This window comes from Malus domestica, chromosome 07, assembly GCF_042453785.1.
Source record: "Malus domestica chromosome 07, GDT2T_hap1".
Classification (NCBI taxonomy): Eukaryota; Viridiplantae; Streptophyta; class Magnoliopsida; order Rosales; family Rosaceae; genus Malus; species Malus domestica.
In genome coordinates this window covers 762896-790617 of record NC_091667.1, presented here as the reverse complement: position 1 = coordinate 790617, position 27722 = coordinate 762896, and the positions used below count along the sequence as shown (strand labels likewise).

Here is a 27722-nt window from a genome sequence, read left to right as displayed (position 1 = left end):
TCGGCACGTGTTCTGTTACGCTTGTCTTCACATGCTTCCTTGTATCCTTCTCACTTGCCCTATCTGTTCTTCAGGCAGATGTGGTATATTTTCTAGAAGCACAAGATGTTGAAGATGAGTACTCGAGAGCAATGCCAGGTAAGTAATCAAGCAAGGGGTTCCAGGCAGTCAGTTCCTGACTAGAAGCTTGATTCCAAGTGCTGACTGATTGCTCTCTTTCTCCTTGTCTTTCAGGTAAGAACAAGGGCAAAGGAAAAGACAGGGAAAAACCATGATATGGGATACTCTTGCTTTTGACCCTGATGATATGAGATACTCTTGCGCTGGTGTGGCTGGTTTGCAGAGGTATTATTGGGGAGAGAAGAAAGCTGAGTATTTCGAGAGGCTTCGTTGGGAGTGCCCTCTCAGATATGAGGAAGGGTTGAGCATTTTTGCAGGTTTGCCTGTCCGTAGAGGATGGAGGTCGACATATATGGAAGTTTCCCCAACAACAAGTAGTAATGTTATTCCTTTACCTTTCTTGGTCATAACAATGTAGTGGGAGTTGCAAGCTTCATGTGTTTTAACTTTGTCAAAGCACTTTGAAAAAGTGGTCTATGGTATCTGGAAAGCTGATGTTGCGTGTGAAGATTGCAGACAAATTTTATCCAAGGAAATCTGGCTCTCGAAGTTTGGAGAGCGGTGCCTCTTCGGTTTTCGAACAAGCAATCCTGTTAGGGATCTAGCTCTCGAGATTCAGAAAGCGGTGCCTCTTCGATTTTTGACAAAGCAATCCTGGTGAGAGTCTGGCTCTCGAAATTCGGATAGCGGTGCCTCTTCGATTTTTTAGAAAGCAATCCTGGTGGAAGTCTGGCTCTCGAGATTCGGAGAGCGGTGCCTCTTCGATTTTTGAAAAAGCGATCCTGGTGGGAGTTTGGCTCTCGAGATTTGGAGAGCGGTGCCTCTTTGATTTTTAAGAAAGCAATCCTGGTAGGAGTTTGGCTCTCGAGATTCGGATAGCGGTGCCTCTTAGATTTTTGAGAAAGCAATCCTGGTGGGAGTTTGGCTCTCGAAATTCGGATAGCGGTGCCTCTTCGATTTTTGAGAAAGCAATCCTGGTGGGAGTCTGGCTCTTGAGATTTGGGGAGCGGTGCCTCTTCAATTTTTTAGCAAGTAATCCTGTTGGGAGTGTTTTCTCGATGTGAGTAAGGGTTGGGCATTTTTGCCAGTCTGCCTTGCCACGGAGCACGGAGGTTGACACACATATGGACTTTCCAGTTATCAAGCAGTAGTGTTGTTCCTTTACCCTTGTGGGTAATGGTAGGGTAGCTGGACCTTCAAAATTTATATGTCTAAACATTGTCAAAGATTTTTGGCCAAGTTATCTGTGGTACCCGAGGAGCAGATGTTACGTGTGGAGATTGTCAACATATTTTACTCAGAAAAATCCACTTCTCGAAATCCGAAGAGTGGTGTCTCTTCGATTTTTGCAAACGGTCATGTTGCCCTTTCTTTTATAGGGGCATCAATTGTGTGCAAGAAGTACGTTCAGAGAGTTATTGTTTGTAGGAATTTTCCCCTAATTTTTGTACTTCAGAGATTTATTGGTCTCATTTTTGCTTCATCATTTCTGAAAATGTCTGGCCCATCCGACCGTCGTTTTGACTTGAACTTTGGTGAAAAGGCAGCCATGTCTCATCAAGACAACATATGGTGCCCATCCTTCTTATCTCCTACTGGTCATCTTACCATTAGAGACTATGTGATGAAGAATGATATGACTGCTGCGGTGATGGTCATGAACCTTCTCACTCCCAGAGATAACAGACTATTTTCCAAACGGTCTGATGAGTTGGCTGTTAAGGATTCTCTGGCTTTTAGTGTTCAGTGTGCAGGTTCTGTGTCTAATATGGCCCAACGCCTATTTGCTCAAACCTGCCAAGTTGAATCATTGACGGCTGAAGTGATAAATGTCAAACAAGATATCAGAGGGCTCAAGCATGAGAATAAACAATTGCACAGGCTTGCACATGACTATGCTACAAACATGAAGATGAAGCTTGACCAGCTGCAGGAATCTGATGGTCATATTTTACTTGATCATCAGAGGTTTGTGGGTTTGTTCCAAAGGCATTTATTGCCTTCGTCTTCTGGGGTTGTACCGCGTAATGAAGCTTCAAATGATCAACTTTCAGTGCCTCCTCCTTCTGGGATCCCAGTACTGAGGCTTCGAATGATCACCCTCTGATGCCTCCTCTTTCTAAGGCTCTACCGACTGCTGAGACTTCTCATGAACAACCTTTGTGAAGGCTCTCTCTTGTTTGTTTATTTTGATTCATGTATATGTACATATTTGTAACTTATCGGAGATATCAATAAATAAGCTTTGCTTCATTTCAACGTATTGTGTTAAATACACCAAGGCCTCCTTCACTATGTTCTTTGAATTTTTTCTTTTGTTGAAGCTTGTATGTTAAAGCTTTGTGAGTGAAGCATGTAGGTTGAGGTAGTGCTCCCTTAATTTCTCAAGTGAGGAAAACTTCTCGGTTGGAGACTTGAAAGATCCAAGTCACTGAGTAGTCATGAAACTTCCAAGTATCGAGGTGTAGTAGCATATGGTAGGAGTCCCTCAAGTCTCCGGTCGATGGAGTTGACTAATGAGGTGTCTTACTAGTAGCCAAGTTTCCAAAGTAACAAAACTTCATCATTTTCCTTTCTAAGTGGTAGCTCAAAACTCCTCTTTCATGTACATTTGTTATGAAAGTTGTTAGGCCCAAAGAAGAGTAAGCCTAAGCTCTTTTTTTTTTTTTTTTTTTTTTTTTTTAATTTTCGAATTTTCGAATTTTCGAATTTTCGAATTTTTTTGAATTTTTGAATTTTTGAATTTTTGATATTTTTTTTTCGAATTTTCGAAAATATATATATATATTAAAGTTTTGTAGGTGAAGCTTTGGTGTTGAAGCTTTGAAGGTGAAGCTTTGGTGTTGAAGCTTTGAAGGTGAAGCTTTGGAGTTGAAGCTTTGTATTGAAGCTTTTGTATTGAAGCTTTGTAGGTGAAGCTTTGGAGTTGAAACTTTTGTAGGTGAAGCTTTGATGTTGAAGCTTTGTAGGTGAAGCTTTGAAGTTGAAGCTTTTATGTTGAAGCTTTGTAGGTGAAGCTTTGGAGTTGAAGCTTTTGTAGGTGAAGCTTTGGAGTTGAAGCTTTGTAGGTGAAGCTTTGATGTTGAAGCTTTGTAGGTGAAGCTTTGAAGTTGAAACTTTTGTATTGAAGCTTTGTAGTGAAGCTTTGAAGGTTGAAGCTTTGTAGGTGAAGCTTTGTGGTGAAGCTTTGTTGACACCATAAATTGATTTTGCTTCACACTATCTTGATCAAGAGTGTGTGAAGTTTTTGGCATTTGTAGTTGCCCTCCATTTGTTGAAGCTTTTGTTGGTGAAGCTTTTGTGATGAAGTTTTTGTGTTGAAGCTTTGTTGGGTACCATGAATTGATTTTGCTTCACACTATCTTGATCAAGAGTGTATGAAGCTTTTGGCATATGTAGTTGCCCTCCATTTGTTGAAGCTTTGTAGGTGAAGCTTTTGTAGGTGAATCATGGGCTAAGTGATTAAGCCCAAATATTGAGGCCCAATATATGGTATAACAGGAATCCCCCAAGTCTTCAGTCAAGAGAGTCTTTTGGCTGGAGACTTCAAATCCAATCCATGTGCGGGCCGAAGTGATTAAATGTCGTCCAGAACTAGTACTCGACATGAGACGGTGCTTAATGTGAAGCAATACTCAACTAGAGGTAGCACACATTGCGAGGCTGCTTGGCTAGAGGCAATGTTCACAGCGAGGCGATTGTTCGGCTGGAGGCGGTGCTCGTTGCAAGGCGACTCGGCTTGTGGCATTCTTCATTGAGAGTATGCACTCGACATCAACGTGAGCTCATTATGAGTTAATTCTCGACATGATTCTGATCCGCTTGTTAGGTTTGTATATGGGTCTATGTGTCGGGTGAATCTTTTGGCTGAAGACTTCAAATTTAATCCGTGTGCGGGCCAAAGTGACTAGATGTTGTTCTGAACCAGTACTTGGCATGAGGCAATGCTTAACGTAAAGTAATACTCAGCTAGAGGTATCACACGTTGCGAGGTTGCTTGGCTAGAGGCAATGCTCGTGGCGAGGCAGTTGCTCAGCTGGAGGCGGTGCTCGTTGCATGGTAGCTTGGCTCGTGGCGTTCCTCGTTGCGAGTATGCACTCAACGTCAGCCTGTACTCAATATGAGTTAACTCTCAACATGACTCGAGTCCGCTTGTCGGGTTCGCATATTGGATCTATGTGGCGGGTTCGCGGATTGGGTCCACAGGTCGGGTCTTTGAGTCGAGGCCATCCGTAGGGTCCGTGAGTTGGGTCCACAAGTCGGGCCTTTGAGTCGGGGCCATCCGTAGAGTCCGTGAGTTGGGTCCACAAATTGAGGTCGTGAGTCGGGGTTCGAGCTTAAGGGTGTCCAGTCTCGTAAGTGCCCGAACTAATGGGTGTCCAAGCTCGCGGGTGTCCAAACATATAGGTGTCCAAATGAGCCAGTGTCCGAGCAAGTGGGTGTCTGGTCAGACAAGAGATTACTATTCAGACTAAATCTTTGTCACTATAAGAATGTGGCTCATCAGTTTATAAGTTGGTAGGCTTCTTTAATCAATGAGAATGTTGATCAATAGAGCTAGCTGCTCAATAATTCCTGACAATAAATGACAGTATAAGTATGAACGTATAATGAATAAATCAAATTGACATAGTTTGGCAAGGCAAAATATTGTACCATGTGCCTACTACAAATAAATAATTTATTAAATTGTGTGATAAATCACATGTTGCACAAGTGACATAGTTAAAAGGCAATCACTGAATCACTAGGCAATGAATAAATATTTGCACAAGTAACCGGCTATATAAATATGTGTGATGTGGGTAGTGAAATATGAGCCAATACATGTGATAATTATGAGGTGAATACCACAAAATGAAGGGATGTGATGTCCGATTATGTCACATGGAAAAGGAATAGTGATGTGCCGAAAGACTATCATCATTATAATAAAATATTTAAACACACATATATGTATTATGCAGTGTGCAGGAGCCAGTGATACATCACCACAACTTTAAATAATAAAACTGTGTGATGTGCTTTGACACGTTGTTGATAATGATCATGTGATAAATATCACTTAATAATAAAATAATGATAGGAATGATAATGGTATGTGATGTGATAAAACAATTCAATAATGTAAATGGTGTAGTGGATGTACAGACTTTGCCACGTTTTATGGTAGTGATCAAAGTAATGATAAACATCACAAACAATAATAATAATAAAATAGTAAAAGTAAGAATCTAAGGCAAAGTGACCCGACATAATAAGCACATAAAAGTAATCATGTAACCTTATTATAATGACAATAGGGCACACAACCTATATATATATATATATATATATATATATATATATATATATATATATATATATATTAGTGAAAGTTTTATGAGTGCCGCACTCATGTGACAAACATAATAATAAAATATGAAATAATAAACAAGTTGGTGAATTAGAAGAAGACTTAGCTTCTTTGTTGGTTTTCCAGGCATTGGTTATGCGGCAGTTTTAGAGAAATGCCTTCGGCCAGTTTTCAGCGCTGGCGTCTCTAGGTTGAGTGGTGATGGCTACACACAAAAATAAAACAAAAAAATACACCATAATAATCAACAAGCAAAAAATTGTGGAATGGTTAGTCTGCAATTCATAAAAGAAAGAATAACCTTATGTTGAGGGAAGCAAAATACCTTTGATTAAAAGAGCGAGTTTCTGTTGTGTTTCCATCGCTGCTACAGTGACCGGGAGCTGGAGCGGAAGACATGGGTTTTGCAGTGATTGTGCAAGTGTTTGGTTCTTGGGTTTCTACAGATTCACGGTGGAGGTTGTGAGGGTTTCACGATGGTGAGATGAAAAAAGTAGAGAGAATCGACATAGTTTTTCGTGTCGTTTCCCACTAATGGCGTCAAATGTTGATGCACAAAATCGGGTCGATCTTGGACCAACGTAAATTCGACCATGAATCACACAAACGCACAAGAACACAAAGATATATCGTGGTCCACCTCAAGTTGAGGCTACGTCCACACTGGTGTTGATTCCGTTTCACTATGTAAATGAATGTTGAATATACATGGAGGCTATAGTCGCTAGACCTGGCATTTTGGACCCGACCCATTAATATTAGTATTTAGGTGGATGCTTAACGAGTCGGGTCGCTAACGGGTGAACCCGTTAAATAACGGGTCACTTTGGGTCAACCCGTTAGCACTCGTTAGTTGAGGATGTTTTAGTAATTTCAGTAAAGTCTTAACAACAAAAAATAAATTCTATGCAAAAAAAATAATAATAATAATAATAATTGTTAACGGATGTTAACGGGTGTGAAACGGATGACCCGTTAGCTTAACGGGTTAGGTTCGGGTGACCTGTTAACTTAATGGGTTAGATTAAACATGATCCAAACCCGATAAACCTGACCCATTTACAGGTCTAATAGAGGCAGTGTTTGCTCTCTTTGCTATTTTGTTTACTCTCCCCTTTCCCCTCTGTCTGTTTCCCTTATCCCCCCTTAGTGAGTGTGAGGGAGCCCTTTTATAGAATAAGGGTTTCCTCCCCTCTTACATGAATCATGGGCTAAGTGATGAAGTCCAAATACTGAGGCCCAATATATGGTATAACATATGTGTTAAAAAGTTAATAACTTAAAAAATAAAAAAATTCACTAGTTACATAAAAACACGTGGTGTATCACCCATGTTCCCGTCTCAATCATAAATTTCTCATTCCATTGCCCTTATCTAGGAATGGTGATGTGACATGAGTAGAGCGTACCGTCCTGCCATAGTCACGAATTTATTTATAGTCGTGACTGTTGTCATAGTCAACAAGGTTGAAACTTACAGGAAAAAACTTCGAATTGGGAGGGTGATCCTCCCGGTGAACTGACCGTACCCCAAAATGACACAACGATTCACCTATTCCAGAGCAGTCTAGTGATTAGCCTCTCCCACACTACTCGAAGCCTTCGTAAACTCATTGTCGGGTTCTATCGTAGCCACCCTAGCTCTTTAATTTAAGCCCTTATATTTCCCTAAAAAGAAGATTACCAAGGTATTTGGTGATTAAGATCTATTAAAAGTTTGTATCTCTGGTGATTGAATTCTTAAACGACGCAGCATGAAAATCGACTAATAATAAATAAATAAAACAAGCTTTAGTCCTATATTTGATAAAGTCGAATGGATATAGAATTGTAAATGAGTTGACTCAAACCGAAAAGCACCATTATGTTTAAGTTTAACTTGCTTCTCGTACGTGCCAAGCTTGAGCAAGTGTAAAAAAAGTTCAAATTCAATAGTGAACTCAATCTGTTTCGAACTATTTATTATAATATGTTAATATGGTCTTTCTTTTAAATAAAATTTTCTTGATAGTACATTTTAATAATAGAATATAGAAAACATAAACATTGTAATAAACTTTTTCCAAACATGCCACTTGAAGATGGAGTAGGATTCTCTCCTCTCCTCTCACATTGTTTTTTGTCTTATTGTCTCTATAAAAAAATCAATATAAGATGTTGACGTAGCTAAACCGTAACCGTTCAAATAGGAAGGGATGGAAAGAGAGAGAGATTAGGAGGGGAGAAAATCCTCCTCCCTTGAAGATAGCCACATAAATATATATTTCATTTTTATCATTTTTTTATGGGTGGAATAATGGAAAGCTGTGTCGTCCCCTATTCCGAGCACTTAGTATCATATCATGGTCGCCACAAAAAAATCTCTGGAACTTCCTTTAAGGATTTGTCCCTCCTCCTGGGGTGTTATTCTCCATACAGGCTAGTGAGAATCTTTACTTGTAAAGTTTTGTTATTGATAAGTATTCCTAACTGCTCGAACTTGCACGCTTCAAACTGGGTCTTCCCCTGCAAATCACCGCGCTTTCATTGCCAGGGTAGTACTTCGGGGTCGAGCGTCCGACTCGGTAAAGCAGTCGGATCGTTCAACAACTACTGGGGCCTGGTGCAGGTGATCCTCCGAGCGTTCTCACAAAATGCTCGGTCGCCACTTTGGTCTTTACCTTTACTACTGAGGCATAACATACTCTCGCCGATGTTTGATCACCTATGACAGTTCCTACCCCTATCGGAGTCGGAAACTTCATCACTAGCATCCTCGAGTTGATTGTGACAGCCATTTCCGTAAGAAATGGTCGTCTTAGTATCACATTGTAGGATGAGGGGCAATCTACAATTATAAATCTGGTCATCAGGCTTGCTCTCTTGAGGTGGCTCCCAATGGATAGAGTGACATTCATCTCATCTCCCCAATTGGGTGTATCAAACTATCTTTGAAAGCTACAAGTGGAGCCACATTCCTCCACAAGAGATCCCGATTGACCCCTAGATGATCAAACGAGGAGAGAAAAATCATGTTCGTCGATCTACCATTGTTGATGAATACCCGAGTGACCTCACAATTGGCGATCTCGGTCGAGATGCCCAGGGAGTCATCATAGGGTTGCAGGACTCCAAACCCATCTTCTTCGTTGAACACAATAGGCTATCCCAATAATCTTTCCGTCTTCACTGGTCGGTCCGTAGTCCCAACAGAGTAGGAATATGACACTGCCGAACATGACACCCAGACATAGGCCTTCCTTGCCCTGTTGGAATCCCCTGACAAGGTCAATACTCCAGACAAGGTGTAAATCACTTTTCTCTCTACTGGGTCACGACAATCTAGTACTACAATCACTTTTCCCTCTCTTTTCCCTCAGTAAATTCATACCACAACAATTTTCTTAATTATCACTTAAAATAATTTATTTAGACCAAGGATAGTTTAGTAATCAATTGATTTCTATTCCAATTCATGATTGAATTTGTAAGCAACTTATATGAAATCATCATCACTCTTAACCCGATTTCAAACAAATTAGTAAACAACCTTCAAAAGATTAACCGAAGAAACTGGATGATAGAGTTGGTATATATCAGTACTTGTAACTTGATAGACAAGCATACTGAGCTTAAAAAAAATGTTTTTAGACTTCTATTTTCCATGGGATACAATTATTTTATTTTTTAAACAAACGATATTATCTACACTAAAGAGAGATGGTGGGCTTAACCTCACAATGTCATGGGATACAATAATTTAGTCTATCAAATTTGACAAAATTGATCTTTGAAATTTTGTAGTCTAAATCTTTTTACATCAATGATTTTTTTTTTTAATTTCTTCCACCCTAATTTGGGACGGGAAAGGCTGGTGGAGCTTATAAAAACATAGTATTTACTTTCAGTCTTGAAGAAATGATTCGTTTGGATCATTTTTTGCTTTGATTTTTTAGGAGAAAACATACTTTGACTTATGGAATTAATCCACCATGTTATGAATCTATGATAATATTCTTTGAATTTGATTTCCCTACCACAATATCGTTTGTATAAAAAAAAATATACTCTTTTTCTTTCATTTGCTATTAATTCGAAGTTTTCCGCATAGATGCCCAAAAAAAAAAAAAAAACACATACAAACGCAAAAAGTGATGGAATTTTGGCAGAAAGTAGTTCATGCCCCAAGGGACCCCAATTCCTGAATTAGAGAAGTTAAATCTGAGAAAGATGAACCACCTTCTTCAACAGCCCTCGTTGCCATTTCTCTAAGTACCCTGGCTCTGCCCATCATTCCCTCTGCTTCTTCACTCACCATCACTTGATTTACAGCCTTTTCTACGGTTTCCTTCTTCACACTGTCTTCCTTCACATCTAGAACTGTACCCCATTGTTTAACACCAACAGCAACCCCGGTTTTCAGTACCTCAGTCACCAACTTCTCATTGTAAAACTGCTCAGCCGACACGGGCCATGTGATCATTGGCACCCCAGCAGACACTCCTTCAAGGATAGAGTTCCACCCACAATGAGTCACGAAGGCTCCGATTGCTTGGTGCTCAAGAATCGGCACTTGCGGAGCCCAACCTCTTATAATTAGTCCTTTACCTTCCATTCTCTTCTCAAACCCTTCGGGGAGCCACTCTTCTTTATCATTCTTTTCTCTCTTCACAACCCAAATGAACTCCTGCCCAGAAGCCTCAAGCCCCGCTGCAATTTCTAGGAGCTGAGAGTCAATGAAATTGGTTGTACTTCCGAAACATATGTAAACAACTGAATTGGGTTTCTTAGAATTAAGCCAATTCAAGCACTCGTGCTGATCAAGGGAGGCTTCGTCATCTGCTGCCTTATTGACTGACGAAAGCGGGCCTATATGCCATGCCTTCCTCCCAAACACTGTCCTGTAATGATCTGCAAAAGCCGGTTCAAGTTCATAAAAGCTGTTAACAATGAACCCATAGCTCTTTTCCTCGATCTCCCTCGCCTCTTTAAACAACTTGGTGAATTCAGAACTATGCTTGGGAAAAGTCGGCACTTGGCTTCTTGTCAGCTTGATCTCAACTGGAAAATTAGGAATAGTAAAAACTTCTGAATCAGAAGACAGCTTCGCGTGAGGCTCGTACAACGCCACACTAAGAGATGCACACATAGCGAAAAAACCGATGCCATGAAATATGATCCTTGGAACACCAAACTTGGCAGCAACATCAGTTGCCCAAGGAAAGAAAACGTCTGCAACAAGGCAATGAGGGCGGTGTTCGTCTAAAATCTGCTCAATTTGTGGTTGAAGAAGGAAGGTGGCTTTGATGAACTTTTCCTTCATCTCACGGGTGGTAGCTAGGTTAGCATTTTCACATCCTTGAGGCAACCCTACTTCCTCAGTTGGGAACTTGATGACAAAAATTTCAACGTCAAATCCCAACTTCTTGCTGCTTTGGATTTCTTTGGAAAAGAGAGGTGCATTGAGAGGGGTGGTTATTAGGGTGGATTTTTCACCACGAGAAGCAAATAGTTTGGCCATGTTTATAAGGGGTATGAAGTGGCCTTGAGCCATATATGGGAAGAAGAAAATGTGAAGCTGCTCGTGGGATTTAGTTTCCATGGGGACTTGACAGAATGCACAAAGCAGCTCCAACAATGGATGGTGATGAAGAGAGTTGATACTAAACAAGGAGGTGAAAGATTCAATATATTACATTGAGACTTGGGATTTAAGGATTTGTTTATTTTTTAAAAAATTCATGTTCTGGGCTGGCTTTGAAGTTTTGAACCATATGGTGTTCGTTATGTCATTGCATACGTACATCATTTTGGTCGCATTAGAGTTTGAATTCTATACCAAGGTATTCGGTGATTAAGTCTATTAAGGTTAGTATCTCTGGTGATTGAATTCTTAAACATGAAAATCGACTAATAATAAAAAAATAAATAAAACAAGCCTTAGTGCTATATTTATAAAGGAAAACTAATTAACATGGCTTAAAAACTTTGAGTTTTAATGATAAGGACAAAATAAAGGGTAAAATGAATAGTAACAGGTTTGACTTTTTAGTGTAACAATGTGATTTTTCGTTAAAGTGAACAGTACCGTGGGCTTTTCGTTAAAACTCCTTATTTATAAAAACGAATGGATAGAATTGTAAATGAGTCGACTCAAACCGAATAGCACCACTCTATTTAAGCTTAACTTGCTTTTTGTATGTGCCAAACTTGAGCGGGTTTAAAAAATTTCAAATTCAATAATGAACTCAAGCTGTTTAGAACTATTTATTATAATATGTGGATAACTTTTTTTTTTTCAAACATGCCATTTAAGATAGTGACAAAAATGTCTATTTCATTTTTCATGGGTGGACTCATGGAAGGATGTGCCTGTGTCATTACGTTTATTGTTTTTCTAGAAAAGAAATCAAATTGAAACAGTCAATTTATAGTGCCTGTGTCATTACGTTTATTGTATTTTGTAGCAAGTATTTTTAGTAGTTTAAAAAATTAAAATTATTAAAATAATTTTTTTCTTAACGTGTTGAAACGTGTTACTCGTGTGTCATCTTTATGTAAACTTGTTAAGAATCCATTATTAATAGATTTTTATTGTGTGACCCGATTAGTTATTGTGTTGATCCGAAACCTATTATTTTTATATCGTTTACTTATCATATTAACGGGTCATATAAAAAATTGTCAACTCGGTGTACAGAATACTCTTCAAAAACATGGGGAGTCTTGTTGGATCTTTACATGTTGAGCCTTGTTGGGCTAAATCCGCTAGTCCATCTGGACTTGTTGAGAACAATTAGGCTTTGATGAGCCTGCTGAGCCCACCAACCCATTTTCATGTTTTGGGTGAATCCATCACATGAGGTGCAGAGAGCACGTCGGCTCCGCAGGGGTGTCACTGTCACCTATGTTGTGAGTGACAAGGTAATATTCCTCCTTAGCACGTTTACTGCTTAGCCCACGAGGGTCTAACGAAGTATAAGACTATCTCCAACTCTTGATGATAAAACTTAAAAAGTTAAGTCATAAAATTTTAAGTCATAACCCAGAAATTGTTTTTTTCCTCAAATGGTTATGGTTTAAAATTTTAGCCCGAGATATTTTTTTTTAGCATATAGCCCAAGATTTTTTAATAATAATTATAACCTAATTTTTTTTAGGTAACTTTTTTGAAAATAGAATTTATGTGGATTATCCTAATTTTTTTATGAACGTTTTAATCTAAAAATATTTAAATTCCGATAAGTAATTAAAAATCATACAAATACATAAGTATTTATAAAGTTTTAAGTGAAATTAGATCAAAATAAATTTTTTTTAAATTACTTTAGATGTTAGATTTAATTTTGGGCCATCAAATTTTTTTTTTCTCTTTCCCGTTATATTTGATCTTATTTGATCACAGCTATTGAATTATAAGTAAAAACAAAAAAAAATTTGAAATATGACAGTTTGGTGGATCCACAATTATTTAAAGCCATACTTAATTTCCAGGGGGAATCTAGCCCAAGATATATTTTCTTCCTAGAGCTTATTTTAGCCTAATGATTGAAAATGGTTTGAGAGGATTTTAAAACTTATATTTTAAGTTTTATCCCATGAATTGGAGATGGTGTAAAAACAACTTCATCCATTTAGTCTGCTTCAATACACGTAGCGCCCCTCTTATAACCGATAAAATTTGATCAACACAAATAAAATTTCCATAAAAATAAAAGAAAAGCGTGTGTGCCAAGGGGCTGCAAAATCGTGAGTCCCACAACCGTAATTTGTTCATCTTTCAAAAAACATTACCTCACTCGACATACAGTGAGTGAATTTAACAACTGATTCATGCGGTCTTGGTAAGTATCGCATATGGTCTTTCCCATCATCATTGGACTTTTACTTGCTTGCTTGTCTAGTTTGACAGCACCCATTCCGAGCCGCAACAATTCTCTGGAACTTCCTTTAAGGATTTGTCCCTCCTCCTCGGGTGTTATTCTCCATAGACCGACTAGTGAGAATCCTTACTTGTAGAATTTTGTTGTTGATAAGTGCTACTGGCCGCTTGGACTTGCACTCTACAAACTGGGTCTTCTCTTGCAAATCACCGCTCTTCCTACTTCCGGGGTGACCGTCGCACTCGGTAGAGCGATCGGATCGTCAAAAAATTGCAGGGTATAGCGCAAATGAATACTTGTAAAGTTAAACATGACATGTTACATCTATTAAATATAAAATAGTTATTCAAGAAAACTCTCTCTATATATATAATCATAAAACAAAAAACCCCCTCACTAGTATGTTGCAGGATTGTAGCCACCTCCCTAGCTCGCACGCGGTATGCCTCTGGATAGTTCTCCTACATGAAAAATTATTAAATTGATATGAATAGTCATGTTTTAATTTGATGTTCTCAGTTAGTATTCGTAATTTTATTTTTCAAATTGATTTTTTAGAATAATGTGTGTGTATATATATATATATTTTTTTTTATCCAAGTGGCACAAATATTGTGGGGCCCAAGATGTCCACATCGATAGATAAAGGAAGAAATTGAAAACGTTGTATGAGTTTGAAATTTGACAAAAATTTGAGAGTGGAAAATGTAATTTACTCATATATTATTAATATAATTTGAGATCATATGGAAGAGGAATAATATAAGATGATTTTTTTTTAACAAACGATATTTTTTACATTAAAAATAAGAAGTGGACTCAAACTGACAATCGATTAGCAATAATATGATTCAACCTTAACGTTATCATGAATGATGGCCCCACATGCCCATCCGAATCAAGGGGAAGTGCCGCAGCTGAGGCAGGGGGTAGTGGGGCAACTGGGTCATCTTATGATCTTATCTGTGACCGACGAAAGATTTTTTAATATGATCGGCACACGAGATGATACATCACGTGTCATTATATAAGTAATGAGATATGTGTGGTAAAAATTTAATAACTTAAAAAATAAAACTTTTCATTACTTACATAAAAATTCGTGATGTACCACTAATGTCTCGTAATAATAAAAAATTTCTCGTGACCGACCGAGCCTTTTTTCCCCACTTGGTATCCAACAGGGTACGTCCGCCACGTTTGAACCGCGTGGCATCTAATCACAGCCGTCGATATCACCGTGTTTGACCTTCTGATACCAAAGTTGTAGTCACTATCCATTGGACCCAGTCAGGTCAGGTGGTGGGATCAGATCAGCCCACACTTCCTAGATTGATTAACATTAACGCTAACACTAGCATTAGGATTAGTTTATTCATTGGTGTTGATAGAGAAAGTTGAGAAACAGCTGCGCTATTTCTAAACCGTGGCCGAGAAAGTGACTTTTGTATTTACCTGGAATCTCCTTTTTAAAAATAAAAATAAAAATTTAACGAAAAATTTCTGGTATTTTCATTTTAACGAAAAATCATATTTTTACATTAAAAAATCAATCATGGTACTATTCACTTTACCTTTTATTTTGTCCTTATCGTTAAAACTTATAGTTTTCAAATCATTTTCATTAATTTTTCTAAATAAAAATATAAATTGGCTTAAGGACCGCATTTGTAACGTGGAAACTTTGCTTAAAAATGGAATACAAATATTAAAGAGCTTATCCCATTCGGGGATGTGAACTTTCCACGAAATAATAATCAATTTAGGCATGTCTACTACGCATCGAGATGAGAATGAATGCGTACGAGCTAAACATGTCTTTTCTGATTATTTCATATTGTCGTTTTGTAGGTATGTCATACCCAAAAGCAATAGGACTCAAGGGTGGAGCTACCATGGGCCTAGAGGGGACGGATGCCCCATTGAGATTTTTCTGATTCAGCTCAAACTAATATGGTTCTGCATCAGCAGCGTCCCCATTGAGATTTTTCTGGTTCTGCTCAAACCGTTCTGGTTGTTGAGTTTTAAGTGTTTGTTTGTATATATCTTTTCATAGAGAAACAACAACACAAGAATACAAGATATATAAGGCAAGGTGTGATCAACACACTAATCACCCTTGAATCACTCCTACACGGCAACTCCATAAAACAAGGAGCAGAAAGAAGGTAAGGCAAAAATCTTCTAACCACCCTAAAAGTATGGGAAATAAGATCTAACTAGAAATAAGGTGACAACTACACCCTAATCATCAACCTAACCAACAGCTTCAGATACCCACTCTTGACTGTTATTAGACGATATGGGGTGATTGATGCTGCATTGCGCATACTGATGATGCATATGGAATACCTACTATTGACTTTCAATACTGGTTCTGCAGCAATAGAGCTGGGTAAAAAAAAAAAAAAAAAAAAAGGTAAATGAAACGACGTCGTTTTGTATGTGTTTGAAAAAAAAATGATGTATAGTGGGGGACCGCTTGTCCCCACGGTCCACCCCCATTCCATCCCCGTTTCATTTTTATTTGCCTTTGCCAATCAGAGAGCAGCGTGGTGCTGCTTTGCCCCTAAATTCCCAGCAGCTTGAAACGGAACGAAACAGGAGCAAGGCTGATGTTCCCAACCAGTGCAGTGCAACCACGCCAGCAGCCAGCCACTCTCTTGCTGACATATATATATTTAGGTAAATTTTTTAATTCCTAAATTTATAATCCCTACCCTAACCCTAATTAATTATTTAAGACGAATTTTTGTTTAATTGGTATAGAAATATAGAATCATATGATAATGCACTAATATGGTTATTGGTTATTGATTATTGATATGAATTCTATGATTATTGATGAATGAAATTATGAAATTACGAATTCTATGAATATGGGTATACATTTATTCATATGATTAGTTGAGTTAAATGTTTATTTGTTGAATAATTTGTATGCTTATTGGTATTGGTTAATTGAATTGTTGGTTGGATTGGTTATTAGGCATTTTAGTATAGTGTTTAGTAAATTCTTGAGCTTTTTAATTATGACTTTGTTGTTTGAGGATGCCCCCATTCACACAAATCTCTGGCTTCGTCCCTGATAGGACTCGTCCACTTTTGTTTTCCTTTGATCGTTTAAAAACATGAATAAGAATGTTACTTAGTTCACTACGGTTTAGTAGTATTTCTCTTCACTTGCAAGTGAGAGGTCTTAGGTTCGATTCTTATTGGATATTCCTCAATGTTCCGACTATTCAGGGAACGTGAGAAGCAGATGAATATGCATCTGCTTCTTGGGAATCCTACAAGATTCATTCATTCTTTTTCTCTGACAGATGGTCATCAGTTTATCTAGATTCGAATCCTATTGAAAAGTTCATTAGAGATCATACATTGTTGAAGAAAGAACAAGATGTTTATGATTTATTTCGTACCTTTCGTTCAATGATAAAATGAGTCAGATTTTACATGATCAAACCTATAAGACTTAAGGAATGATAGAAGGGAATAAAAAAAGAAAGAGAAAATAATAAATAAATAAAATGAAGTAAATAAAAATGAAGTAGAAGAGCCCATATTTCAAGTGAATGAAAACGTGATTGAAAAGAGGAATCATTCTAGTAGTATTGGCCATTTGTCCTACTTTCCTCCACATTTTATCAAGTGGTCATGCTAGAGACATATACAGCCATAAATAATTATGAGATGATATATTTCCAAATGGGATAGGAGAATTCCAACCATCTATTGTTTTTTGTTTTAATTAAAGAAATAATTGGAAAATAAAACAACAAGTACAAAATGAGTAATAAACCCCAGTAGAGACTGGTACAATTCAATTCAACACTTTGTTCGTTTGGGTTTGATTGTGTCATAGCTTTATGTTTCATATTAGGTTTATCGTTGGATGAACTGCATTGCTCATACTGACCCTAAAAAAGGTGAATTTGAACCACATTATTGTAGAATTGTGAGGCTTTGCCCACTCCCCTACTCCCAAGTGTAGATAATATTGTTTCATAAATAAAAGAAAAAAAGAATAAGAATGACTCACATTTCTTGTTGATTCATTTCTCTTAAGTAAACATGTCTTAATAACCAGCACTTCCATGAGAATTCTTATTCCATACTTGGGAAAAGCGTTTGATGCCTTGCCTTTTGTCTGACTTAATGCATTTAATACAAGTAGAGACTGGTACAATTTAATTCAACACTTTGTTCATTTGAGTTTGATTTTGTCATAGCTTTATGTTTCGGATTAGGTTTATCGTTGGATGAATTGCATTGCTGATATTGACTCTAAGAAAAACAAATTTGAACTGCATTATTGTAGCATTGTGAGGCTTAGCCCAGTCCTCTACCCCCTTAGTGTAAATAATATTGTTTCACAAATAAAAGAAAAAAAAAATATCTTAAATAAACATATCTTGATGCAACATATCTTAAGAATGACACACATTTCTTGTTGATTCATTTCTCTGAAATAAACATATCTTAATAGACTTTCGTGAGAGTTCTTATACCGTACTTGGAAAAACGTTTAATGCCTTGCCTTTTGACTGATTTAATGCATTTAATACAAGAGCCTTGCTGGAAAACTATACAAACGTAGATTCCCATTAGGGAATGTTTGGTACATGAAAAATAATTCAGGAAAAATAATTTTTCTTGTCTGTAACTGAAGGATTGGAAATACATTTTTATTTTTTTTTACCATGCTTGGTAAAGATAAGAAAGTAACTAATAACTATATAATAGAGAGACAAATTCGTATTTTTATTTTTTGATATGGATAAATTTGGGAAATAAAATTTGAATATAAGGATTTGAGCATAATTAATTATTCATTGATGAGGATATTATTAGATTGTAATCGTAAAAAAATAGGCAATAACTGATGGGTGTGTTTTTTATAACCACTCTCGAGTGATGGTAATGATCACCATCTTATTTATCACCGCTGAATAAGTTTAAATTTTGAAATTTGTGTCTACTCACTACACATATCTTAAAATTTAAGTTCATCTACTATGATAAATATATGGTGAGCAAAAATATTCCCATAAATGATTGGAAAAAAAAAAGAGGAAATGCAAACCCTTCATCCCTCGTGGGTTTGGTTTCCCCACAACATTAATTACATAATTTTTCTTACGGCAAATTTATCAAAAATGGGAAAGATAGTAATTTTCATTCCCAATCTTCATTTCCCGCATACCAAACATAGCCACAGTGGTTGAAGGTCAGTGATATAAACAACGGAGCAGTGGATTTTGTGGCGTCGCATGTGGGTGCGAAGATGTGCGACTTAGTTTGGGTTGAACGACCCCCATCTTTGTTTGTTTGTATCTTAAACAAGGATGACCTCCCGTGTCCTCCAAACTAGAACTTTGTTTTGATGGGATTAAGGTGACTTGGGGTAGTATTCTGGGTCTTTGTTTCTACCTTTTTCTCATTATGCCTTGTGGTTGTTGGTCTGTGATGACCTTCTGACCCTGGTAATGATATTTTCCAGCTTCTCAAAAAAAAAAAAAAAAACATAGCCACAGTGTAAATCAAGGGGGAATGAAATAAAATGGTATTGCCATGGCCTCATATTTCAACATTTCCAATATATTGAAAAAATAAGTTAATTTTTTTTAATTTTCTAATATGTATTTTATGCATTCTTGAAGGAATTTATCTATGTTTTATTGCGATCTCTAGGTCTCAAAAAACACACAGAATGATAGTGTATATATAAGAGCGATTTTCTTTATAACAATAATACGTAAACACATAAATTAGTCATATTATTGACACACTCTTTAAAAGAAGTATATCCTATTCTTATTACGAGACTGTCATATGCTAGTGCGTGAACAATGTGTTAACCAATAACTAAATCCACCTTGCCACACTCACCCGCGAATCATGTGTTAGAGATTTCAATAATAATAATTATTATTATTATTAATATATATATATATATATTAATATATAATATTTATGAATATATAAATATATAAATATATAAATATATATGACCTAGTGTTGGTGCCATCCGCAGCATGCATGCGGCAATATGTATTGAAAGGTTGGATTTAATTCAACCTTGTACCTTTTGGTTGAATTACAACTTTTGGTTAAAAGATATGATGTTTACTCAAATTGTATGAGTAGAATTAAAGGATATAATTAGTCAATATTTATTTTCTGAAAATTCTAAATAGAACACATGTCTTTTGGGTCAACACTATTAAGAAGAGTTGTGTGTCTTCAACTAAAATGAAATGGCTCGATGAACGGGTACTTTGATGTCTATAAATACATGTTGTGGTATAATGTTTCATACACAATTCATTCAGAAATTTGTTGTCTACATAATTTCTTTGCTCTCTTTTCTCTACGCATCACATTCATACAATTTCTTTCTAGTTATTTCTAAGGGAATATAATTCGGTTTTGCTAATCGAATATTCCATACTTTGTTGTATCCTGGAAGTGATTTGCCAAGAACCCTTTAGCAAACTCATTCGAGTGGGGGCAAATAACACTTTAAGGAAACGATTCAAGTCGTACCTCAAAGTCATTATTCAGATTATTCTCCATATTTCTATATTTAATCTAACAATCTTAAAGTGTTATTTTCGTTATGGATAACAAATCTGATAACATGGCTTTGAAAATTATCAATCAAGATGTCTACAAGTTAGACAAATTTGATGGATCAAATTTCACCCGATGGAAGGACAAGATGCGTTTCATGCTTACTGTTCTAAATGTCATATATGTGTTCGACCCGAAATTAGCGCCTATTCGTGAACCAAGTGACAAAGACTCGGATAATATAGTTGCCGATCGAAAGAAGCGTGAAGAAGATGAATTGGTATGTCGAGGACACATCTTGGGCACATTATCTGATCGTTTATATGACCTGTATGCACACATTCAATCTCCAAAGGAAATTTGGGAAGCACTTGAACACAAGTACACAACGGAAAAAAGAGGTACCGATAAATTTTTAGTGTTCAAATATTATGAATTCACTATGTTTGATAACAAACCCATCCTAGACCAAGTTCATGAATTATTGGTCTTGGTCTCAAAGCTTCGTGAACTTAAATTAGTTATTCCGGATCCTATGATAGTTGGGGCTATTATGGCAAAATTACCCCAAACATGGAATAACTATAGAAAGAAACTTCTACACATGGTGGAAGATATTAGTTTAGAGAATTTGCAAAAGGGTATTCAAATTGAAGAGGAAACTCGAAATCGTGATAAGAATTTTGCAAATCAAGATTTCTCTAAAGTTCACATTGTCGAAGGAAACAAATATAAAAAGAACTTCAAAGTCAAAATTGACAAATGGAAGTTTAAGAAGACCAATTCCAACAACAATCAAAAGAATGCAAATGGTGTATGTTACCATTGTGGAAAGTAAGGTCATTACATTCGTGATTGTAGACACAGAAAAGCAAGTGAGGAATATGCCAATAAGACCAATAGCGCAAATATGGTGGATTTTTACAATTGCCGGAGGAGCAATTTCTTGGGCTTCGAAGAAGCAAACATGTATAGCACATTCAACTATGGAATCTGAATTTATAGCATTAGCAACAGGTAAAGAAGCGGAATGGATTAGAAATTTGTTATTGGAAATAGAGTTGTGGCCACAACCAATGCCATCCATTTCTTTATACTGTGATAGTGAGGCTACTTTGTCTAGAGCATACAATAAGGTATACAATGGAAAATCTAGACATATTAGCTTGAGACATGAATATGTCAAGCAATTAATAACTGATGGAGTTATTAATATTGTTTATGTTAAATCAAGTAATAACTTGGCGGATCCGTTAACGAAAGCACTTTCAAGAGCTTTGGTAGTTAGTACATCTAGTGGAATGGGGCTAAAACCCTTTACTGAAAATTAGCCACCAATAATGGTAACCCGACTTTATCTAGAACATCACTAGTTTAAAAGTTTAATGGGTAATAACAAGTTATTGTTAAGTGGTTGTGCAAGCACTGAAAATTATTATATAGCTCATTCCAGGATGATCAGTGCAAGACTGCTACGTTTAGGAGGATGAGTTTTAACTCTTAATGAGGTTATTTGTAGTTATGTCTATAGTAGCAGGGACATGGGAAGGAACCTCACCTATATAAACATAAGAAGTGGTGCCGCTTCTGCCAAGAGTTGGGTTTTCTCTTGTAAATGTTCATGAAACCAGGATGAAGCACAAGGCCATAATAGTGCTTAATTAGTTCAGAAATTTCTTTAAGGAAATAAGACATAATCATGTGTGTAGTGATTCCGGTTTTAACATAAGAATAGGTGGTTTAAACTTAGGTCACCATCGCATTCGTTATAACTTTGAATCACTTACACTAATTAAAGGTTTAATTCGAAAGACACCTTTATTGTATGCATGATTATATCGGTATGCTTGTGATAATTATAAAGAGAGAATTATTGTAATATCATTTACCATATTATTGAAATTGGGAAGGATTGTTAGAGATTTCAATAATAATAATAATAATTATTATTAATATATATATATATATATATATTAATATATAATATTTATGAATATATAAATATATAAATATATATGACCTAGTGCTGGTGCCATCCGCAGCATGCATGCGGCAATATGTATTGAAAGGTTGGATTTAATTCAACCTTGTACCTTTTGGTTGAATTACAACTTTTGGTTAAAAGATATGATGTTTACTCAAATTGTATGAGTAGAATTAAAGGATATAATTAGTCAATATTTATTTTCTGAAAATTCTAAATAGAACACATGTCTTTTGGGTCAACACTATTAAGAAGAGTTGTGTGTCTTCAACTAAAATGAAATGGCTCGATGAACGGGTACTTTGATGTCTATAAATACATGTTGTGGTATAATGTTTCATACACAATTCATTCAGAAATTTGTTGTCTACATAATTTCTTTGCTCTCTTTTCTCTACGCATCACATTCATACAATTTCTTTCTAGTTATTTCTAAGGGAATATAATTCGGTTTTGCTAATCGAATATTCCATACTTTGTTGTATCCTGGAAGTGATTTGCCAAGAACCCTTTAGCAAACTCATTCGAGTGGGGGCAAATAACACTTTAAGGAAACGATTCAAGTCGTACCTCAAAGTCATTATTCAGATTATTCTCCATATTTCTATATTTAATCTAACAATCTTAAAGTGTTATTTTCGTTATGGATAACAAATCTGATAACATGGCTTTGAAAATTATCAATCAAGATGTCTACAAGTTAGACAAATTTGATGGATCAAATTTCACCCGATGGAAGGACAAGATGCGTTTCATGCTTACTGTTCTAAATGTCATATATGTGTTCGACCCGAAATTAGCGCCTATTCGTGAACCAAGTGACAAAGACTCGGATAATATAGTTGCCGATCGAAAGAAGCGTGAAGAAGATGAATTGGTATGTCGAGGACACATCTTGGGCACATTATCTGATCGTTTATATGACCTGTATGCACACATTCAATCTCCAAAGGAAATTTGGGAAGCACTTGAACACAAGTACACAACGGAAAAAAGAGGTACCGATAAATTTTTAGTGTTCAAATATTATGAATTCACTATGTTTGATAACAAACCCATCCTAGACCAAGTTCATGAATTATTGGTCTTGGTCTCAAAGCTTCGTGAACTTAAATTAGTTATTCCGGATCCTATGATAGTTGGGGCTATTATGGCAAAATTACCCCAAACATGGAATAACTATAGAAAGAAACTTCTACACATGGTGGAAGATATTAGTTTAGAGAATTTGCAAAAGGGTATTCAAATTGAAGAGGAAACTCGAAATCGTGATAAGAATTTTGCAAATCAAGATTTCTCTAAAGTTCACATTGTCGAAGGAAACAAATATAAAAAGAACTTCAAAGTCAAAATTGACAAAGGGAAGTTTAAGAAGACCAATTCCAACAACAATCAAAAGAATGCAAATGGTGTATGTTACCATTGTGGAAAGTAAGGTCATTACATTCGTGATTGTAGACACAGAAAAGCAAGTGAGGAATATGCCAATAAGACCAATAGCGCAAATATGGTGGATTTTTACAATTGCCGGAGGAGCAATTTCTTGGGCTTCGAAGAAGCAAACATGTATAGCACATTCAACTATGGAATCTGAATTTATAGCATTAGCAACAGGTAAAGAAGCGGAATGGATTAGAAATTTGTTATTGGAAATAGAGTTGTGGCCACAACCAATGCCATCCATTTCTTTATACTGTGATAGTGAGGCTACTTTGTCTATAGCATACAATAAGGTATACAATGGAAAATCTAGACATATTAGCTTGAGACATGAATATGTCAAGCAATTAATAACTGATGGAGTTATTAATATTGTTTATGTTAAATCAAGTAATAACTTGGCGGATCCGTTAACGAAAGCACTTTCAAGAGCTTTGGTAGTTAGTACATCTAGTGGAATGGGGCTAAAACCCTTTACTGAAAATTAGCCACCAATAATGGTAACCCGACTTTATCTAGAACATCACTAGTTTAAAAGTTTAATGGGTAATAACAAGTTATTGTTAAGTGGTTGTGCAAGCACTGAAAATTATTATATAGCTCATTCCAGGATGATCAGTGCAAGACTGCTACGTTTAGGAGGATGAGTTTTAACTCTTAATGAGGTTATTTGTAGTTATGTCTATAGTAGCAGGGACATGGGAAGGAACCTCACCTATATAAACATAAGAAGTGGTGCCGCTTCTGCCAAGAGTTGGGTTTTCTCTTGTAAATGTTCATGAAACCAGGATGAAGCACAAGGCCATAATAGTGCTTAATTAGTTCAGAAATTTCTTTAAGGAAATAAGACATAATCATGTGTGTAGTGATTCCGGTTTTAACATAAGAATAGGTGGTTTAAACTTAGGTCACCATCGCATTCGTTATAACTTTGAATCACTTACACTAATTAAAGGTTTAATTCGAAAGACACCTTTATTGTATGCATGATTATATCGGTATGCTTGTGATAATTATAAAGAGAGAATTATTGTAATATCATTTACCATATTATTGAAATTGGGAAGGATTGTTAGAGATTTCAATAATAATAATAATAATTATTATTAATATATATATATATATATATATATTAATATATAATATTTATGAATATATAAATATATAAATATATATGACCTAGTGCTGGTGCCATCCGCAGCATGCATGCGGCAATATGTATTGAAAGGTTGGATTTAATTCAACCTTGTACCTTTTGGTTGAATTACAACTTTTGGTTAAAAGATATGATGTTTACTCAAATTGTATGAGTAGAATTAAAGGATATAATTAGTCAATATTTATTTTCTGAAAATTCTAAATAGAACACATGTCTTTTGGGTCAACACTATTAAGAAGAGTTGTGTGTCTTCAACTAAAATGAAATGGCTCGATGAACGGGTACTTTGATGTCTATAAATACATGTTGTGGTATAATGTTTCATACACAATTCATTCAGAAATTTGTTGTCTACATAATTTCTTTGCTCTCTTTTCTCTACGCATCACATTCATACAATTTCTTTCTAGTTATTTCTAAGGGAATATAATTCGGTTTTGCTAATCGAATATTCCATACTTTGTTGTATCCTGGAAGTGATTTGCCAAGAACCCTTTAGCAAACTCATTCGAGTGGGGGCAAATAACACTTTAAGGAAACGATTCAAGTCGTACCTCAAAGTCATTATTCAAATTATTCTCCATATTTCTATATTTAATCTAACATCATGAACGTGATTTGCACTACGAACTTGAGATTGAAAACAAAAAACTCACTATCGAAAATGCTTAGTGTTATCAAATTGGATCTTTATTCTCTTATCATTTTTTGACCGACATTGTCTCGAACTTGATACGAAGTAAAATATAAGCTAAAATCTTAACGCAACATTGGAAAGTTGGTGAAACCGACAAAGATTTAACAAGCACCGCTGCGTATTAGTTTGGCCTCATACTGGTACACGTATACGAGTTGAGTCGCGACACGTGGGAACACACGTGTACGCCGGACAATGACCGAGAGCGACTTCTTTGTTTAAGAGAAAACGAACGGGTCAGATAGGGCGGCTTGGCCATAATAGGAGCTGGACGCGGGAAATTGGCCAGTGGAGCTTCCTATATTTCCCCATTTCCCATTTTACCCTTCCACTTGCATTCTTCTAGTTCTAGGATCCCGTTCATTTTAATTTTTTTAAATAATTAAAATTTGGGTCCTCTTTTACCCATGCAACATAACAACATGCACCAACAAAAATAATATATTATTTGCTTCTTTCTTGTGAGTGGATGACAGAAAATATACCTCACACCAACCAAATCGAAATACTATTCGTAATTCTTGAGAAATTTTTGTGTGACGGTGACCTTGGACGGAGCGAGAAACACTTTTTAATCGGACAATTTTAAATGATAAAATTAATTTGAAAATTGGATATAGTGTTATTAATTTATTGTTCGATTACATGATTTTGGGTAACTGGTGTTTAGAACGCTAAAATTGTCAACCATTAGCTAATGAAAAGAGTTATATGACTAAAAAGAGTGAGATGGTAAAAAAAGTATAAAACGTGAGGAGTAATTTAAATTTTTAGTTAGATCAAATTTTCATCACAAAAAAAGTTGAGTGGGCCTGCAGCTGCCCCAATGACCATATGCTGGCCCCAATGGGCATATGCTGCATCTGTCCTTGACGGTCACCTTGCTACATAATTTTGTTAGTTTACATGTTATAAAGAAACGATGAAGTTAATATTTTACATGATAAGATTTGTGTTGAAAAGCATTTCTAATTTTTGTGTTCATTTTGAGTTTTTTTTTTTTTTTTGCCATATTGACGCCTTATTCATCAGGCAATAGTATAATCTTATTTTCTACCATTCGAAAACAAATGATGTCCCTTGCGGAAGCTAGAAGTTGTACATGCTCGCCTCTAGGCTCCCTCATTGCCTGGAGGTGGTAAGGAGCATGACAACATGTACCTCTCAATTTGAGCTTATTTTCGTGACGGTTTTTTGTGAGAACAACTGTTTTAAAGAGTGAAGAGAAAGAAAAGGAACATGAGCTACTTTAATTTTACGAAAATTTGCACAGTAAAGAGGTTAGTGGCCCTGAATTGGCAAGGCATCCCAGACCATGAGAGGCAGCTTTTGTCCAAATGGAGGACAATTTAAAGGCAAAGTAAGCAAAATGCTTTTGAAGCATTCTTTTTATATAATGGCTTTTATGGCAAATCATGAGAATCACTATATTTGTATAAGATACGGGTTTATATCATCAAAATGACAAGAAGTTTTTTGCATGCGGGGATGAATCTAAATTTTTAATTTTTCTTCCTTAATATTTGTACCATCGACATCGAGTGGTTCATAAAATTATTAAATAATTTTATACATAAGATATAATATATTTTTGTAAAGCTTACATAAAACTCGTAACGCAAAAGAAATTAAAATCCGCAACCAATAGAGGCAATTGGACGGCGGCATGCTGCTAATATGCTGCATGTGGGTAAAACGGCGGTCCCACCGAACCTTAAAATAAGCTTTGTCAGGTTTGACCTTTTCTCTATAATGACGATTACCACGTCAGAACCAAATCTAGAACAATGAATCCGGATTCTAGTCGGATCGTCTATGTGAGGATTATGAGAATTCATCAATTACGTCTGTTCATCGTATATTGTGCGGTCAGAAATTATTTTAAATATTTTTATTTAAAATTAAACACAAACAGTATTGATAAAAACTGATATAACAGAGATGATTCACAAATCTTCATGATCCTCACCAAAAGGATCCGGAGAGGATCATGTTGGTAGAACAACTAATCCAATACCAAACAAACATTAGGTGCAAGAGTATACAAAGAGTTTTACTTTTGAATCTTTTTAGCATTTTTTGGTATTCCTATTCACTCAAAGCAATAGGTCTTAACTCGATTTTTGTCAAAAGCGAGTTCCAACAAAATTATTAGGATGATGTTGTTGACACACCCAACTTCACATCTCACACACTTTCATTAATTTTATAGTGTTGAATCGAATGAATTGAACAAAATTAATAAACAAAAAATAATAAGAGTATGAGATATTAAAAAAAGTGTATTGATATCACTACTCAATTAGTGAGAAAAGTCTTTTGTGAAATTTAGCGCATTTTCCGCACTTTATTATTAATAGTATCGTATATATTAAAAAATAAAAAATAAAGAAAAATCAATTGTTCCTTTTCTCACTTTAATTTGTTTAAGCAAAAAGGTAATAATCAAAGAAAAGCACGAAGGGCATTTCGGTAAAAGTGAATGGCAAAATTGTTTTATACGCGTCTCTCTGAGGCCCCATATTTCC

The 27722-nt window shown here is 36.0% G+C and overlaps 1 protein-coding gene across 1 annotated transcript; it reads right to left on the bottom strand.

Annotated features, from left to right (window-relative positions):
* Positions 1–9450: 9450 nt before the first annotated feature.
* LOC103438383 (UDP-glucose flavonoid 3-O-glucosyltransferase 7-like) lies at positions 9451–11179 on the bottom strand. Its single transcript, XM_008376933.4, has one exon. It carries the CDS (start codon positions 11055–11057, stop codon positions 9633–9635), a length of 1425 nt encoding a protein of 474 aa, XP_008375155.1. The 5' UTR covers positions 11058–11179; the 3' UTR covers positions 9451–9632.
* Positions 11180–27722: the final 16543 nt, after the last annotated feature.

Bases quoted from the DNA above. Each gene is read 5' to 3' on its own strand.
- LOC103438383 (XM_008376933.4), bottom strand. From the start codon at position 11,057: ATGGAAACTAAATCCCACGAGCAGCTTCACATTTTCTTCTTCCCATAT.